The sequence below is a fragment of the Frankliniella occidentalis genome, unplaced genomic scaffold (genome assembly GCF_000697945.3).
Source record: "Frankliniella occidentalis isolate FOCC.00 unplaced genomic scaffold, Focc_3.1 Scaffold24, whole genome shotgun sequence".
Taxonomy (NCBI): domain Eukaryota; kingdom Metazoa; phylum Arthropoda; class Insecta; order Thysanoptera; family Thripidae; genus Frankliniella; species Frankliniella occidentalis.
Window position 1 is genome coordinate 1,491,394 of NW_026267154.1, and position 3,535 is coordinate 1,494,928.

The 3,535-nt window shown below is 46.1% G+C and overlaps 1 protein-coding gene across 2 annotated transcripts in view; it reads right to left on the bottom strand.

Annotated features, from left to right (window-relative positions):
• Positions 1–17: 17 nt before the first annotated feature.
• LOC113211697 (calponin homology domain-containing protein DDB_G0272472) overlaps positions 18–3,535 on the bottom strand; it is a 16,232-nt gene continuing 12,714 nt past the window's right edge. For both annotated transcript variants that reach the window (XM_026430158.2, XM_026430157.2), the window contains 4 exons: positions 1,392–1,555; positions 986–1,306; positions 761–901; positions 18–598 (listed from right to left, as the gene is read on the bottom strand). In XM_026430158.2, coding sequence (XP_026285943.1) covers positions 503–598; positions 761–901; positions 986–1,306; positions 1,392–1,555 — 722 coding nt within the window. In that variant the 3' untranslated portion in view covers positions 18–502. The remainder of the gene's footprint in view (positions 599–760; positions 902–985; positions 1,307–1,391; positions 1,556–3,535) is intronic.

Below are 3,535 nucleotides of genomic sequence, written 5' to 3' on the forward strand. Positions count from 1 at the left end.
GTACAGTGCAAAAAAGCTAGTTTCAATCTTTTTTTTTGTTTTTTTGTAAAAGAAAAAAAAACACCACACCGCTTCTATAAAATAGGAATGATTTTGAGCAATGCATGCAAAATGGTCACTGGCAAAGCAAAATGCCATTGTACATCATTATCTCACACATTAATCACACAGCTTCAAGCTTGGTTAAAACAGAGGCACTTCAAAAGGCCCGTGCTTAGCATTATCAGTACAAAGAAGCTTAAACAATTTATCTGGGCCAAGTCCCAGAGTAGTTTTAATACATAATTAGGACTTATGAGATCTTACGACAGGCATTACATAAAAAATGTAGAGTTCTTACATATACACTCGCACATTTTGGGTTAAAAAAATCAAAACGAAGCCTGGCAATAGGCGTATATAAAAAAATTGAAGGACATTGCTTGTTAGTTTCGGGTTAAAAGTACGTTTCGAAAATCACATTTTATCAATTTACAAGCAACTTCCATCTGGCGCAGAAGAACTACCCCGAGGAGGCAGTCTCAGACTCCTGCTGGCTCTCTGAGAACGATGATGAGAGGCGTTCCTTGTTCTGCCGAACAAGCTCAGCCCGACGGTCCTGTAAAAATAAAAATGGAGAATATTACAAAATTGTACTAAGACTCTGAGAGCGCCTCGCACCAAAACAAAGCATCGAGCGAGTCCGAGGACGCCAGAGGCGCGCACGACCCCGTAGACGACAGGACCGAGAGAGATCTGTACAACAAAGTATGTTACTTACACGTTCCTGAAGGCGTTCAAGCATTTTCTTAATGTTGTCTTCACGCTGTTCGGCGGCTTTCTTCAAGCTCTCCTGCAAAGCCTGATTGATCTCCTCTGCCTGCTTGTCCAAATTCTGACGAGTCTCTTCTCCCTTCTTGAGCTGCAATCAAATAAAAATGACCATTAAGAGTAAAGTTAGGAGAAAACATCTTATCTCTCAATAATGTGGACTTAAGACACTTACATGATCCTTGACTTTCTCCTTGACTGAGTTAATGTGAGCCTCACGCTTTTCAACGTGGCTTTCAATTTTTTTCTCCAAAGCCTCCTTCTTCTTGGAAGCCTCCTCATCAATCTTCTTGGCAAGAAGCTCAACCTTGACTGTCTGCTCCTTGGCCTTTCCCTTCACAGATGAAATGTGGGCATCCCGCTTTTCAACAGCGCTTTCAATTTTTTTGTCTAAAGCTTCCTTCCTCTTAGAAACCTCCTCCTCGCGTTTCTTGGCAATAATTTCTATCTTCTCCATCTGAGCTGCAAGCTGAGCCATTTTGTTGGCCTCATAAGACTGCAAAAGCGAAAAGGTAGAGACGTCATTAGCACAGTTTGAGACATTCTGTGTAGCAATCAAAACCAAACTTAGCAAAACCCACCAGTCTGCGCTCTTCAGCTGCCTTCAGCTTTTCCTCCACGGTTGCCTTGGGAGTACGGAGAGGAGAGGTGTTTCGTTTGGGCGGAGACTGAATTGCAGGTTCCGCCAGAATCGCCTCATACTTGACGCCACCCTTGGACGTCTCCTGGGCACGGATTTCGACAGCTGCGCAGAAAAGACAAAGAGAGTTAGAGCGATCCTGGCGCTTGTTGAAAGTGTAAGAAATCTTGCTTTGAAGGGCTTGTGAAGAGAGAACAAATACTTCGTAATTACGAAGCAATATCTTCGCAATACAATAATGCTTCGTACTTCGTAGTTTACAAAGCATCATCGGCATCCTTCGCAATTTGAAACGCGTCTGCAAAGCAACAGTCAACCTTTCCAGCAAATGACGCGAGCAGGTTAAGCCCTTCTCCAGCCTGAAGCAATTGTAAATTTGCATTCTCATCGTGTTCAGAAAGAGTGCGAAAGAAATAAAACAATAAACCGTGCCAGTGCAACTAACGTCACCCTGGCAGCTCCGGAGATACCCCGAGGGTCACAACGAGAGCCCCCGGAGGACCGCTCGCCCTCCGGCTATACTCCGGGCAGCCGGAGCTGGCCAAGCCGCAAGGAGTATCGCCGCTCTACCACCTTCACATTGTCCTGCCCGCGACAAAACATGCCAGCAGGCAAAAATCTAGGGTTGGAAGCCCTGGAAAGTGTCCGGAAAATTTCTGGAAAAGACGGAAAATCCCCGGGAAAATGGAAAATTTCCCAGACTTCGAAAGTTTAGTTACTTTCCGGAAATTTTCGCGGAATTTTACGGAAAAGGTCTGGAAAATTTTGGAAATTTCCAACCCTACAAAAAGCGCTATATATAAGGCATGCCAATTTTTTAAAAAATGTAAAAAGGGTACTATTACAAGCAGGAGCAAATTTAAAAAGATACTGCTTAATACAAAATATGATAAAGGACGCTCTCGATTCGAGTAAGTTCCGTTGGTAATAATGAATAACTCCTCGATACATCGGCGTCACACCTGCCGCCCGCCGCCGTCTAAAGTCACGGGAGTCGCTATCAAACCAACATCTCCATCATTGCATCCACGAGTACCACCCGCTTGCGGCTCCACACAACGGTGTAGAAGACCAATGCGCTGCCCTATACGGCTCCAGTCGAGGAGGGAGGGGGTCCTTGCCCCCTTAGCCGGGTCGGGAGAGACAGGCGGGCCCCGACTTCCGGATATAAATGAACCAGCCCCGTCAAAGATTCACGACACGCCCCCACCTATCTAACTCGGCCGTGCGTGCAAAACCCATCGACCAATCACACAGCCGATACACTCTTTGACTTCCGGACTTCCGGTCCGGCCCACAGCCGTTTGGTTGTTGTTTTTTGTTGTTTCTTTTTTTTTTTGTCAGATTTATGCTGCAAATTATGGGAGCTCGGCGCCTGCGAGACTCAGTGTAGGCCAGCCCGCAGTACACGCCTGCACAGCAAGCAGGGTGTTGCCTACCTGCCAGGCGCTTCGAGAGCTGGCCGGCGGCTGTTTCGTCGTAACAGAGAGCAAAAGCAAATTGCCAGGTTAAGTTACTTTGTCCTTGAGTGCCAAATATCGGCGATAAATGTGACGTCATCATAATATCAGCAAAGAAATGGCAAACGGGAAGCTCGCAGTGTTTTTCAGGAGTGCAGCACGCGGGGCACTAGGAGGGGGATGGGGGCCTCAGTCACGGAAAGTCTAACAGGTCGTACGAACGAAGGTCGAAGTACGACCCAGCCCCATAGTCAGGGTCAGGGCGAACATGGCGCTGCTATCATGACCCTCCCGCACCCCTCCCCCCCTCTCCCTCACCCCAATTCATTCTGTCATCGCTTCTGGCTGACGCCATTCTTTTACAAATACGCCCCCTGCCCTATGCGGCTATAGGCTGCTCCCTATTGATTCCGATTGATTCCTATAGACAGCTCTCTCTCTCTCGTGACTAATAACTAAACCGCAAACCCCAAATCAGTGCCATTACAGTAGTTTTTTCTCGTAATTGTTTAAAAATGGGACGCGATAAAAAAAATGCAGCAGCAATGCATAATTAAAAGCGTAAGGAAATAAAACAATTATTGTGCAAACAATAGTTAAACTTTCGACAAAGATATAAAAAAAA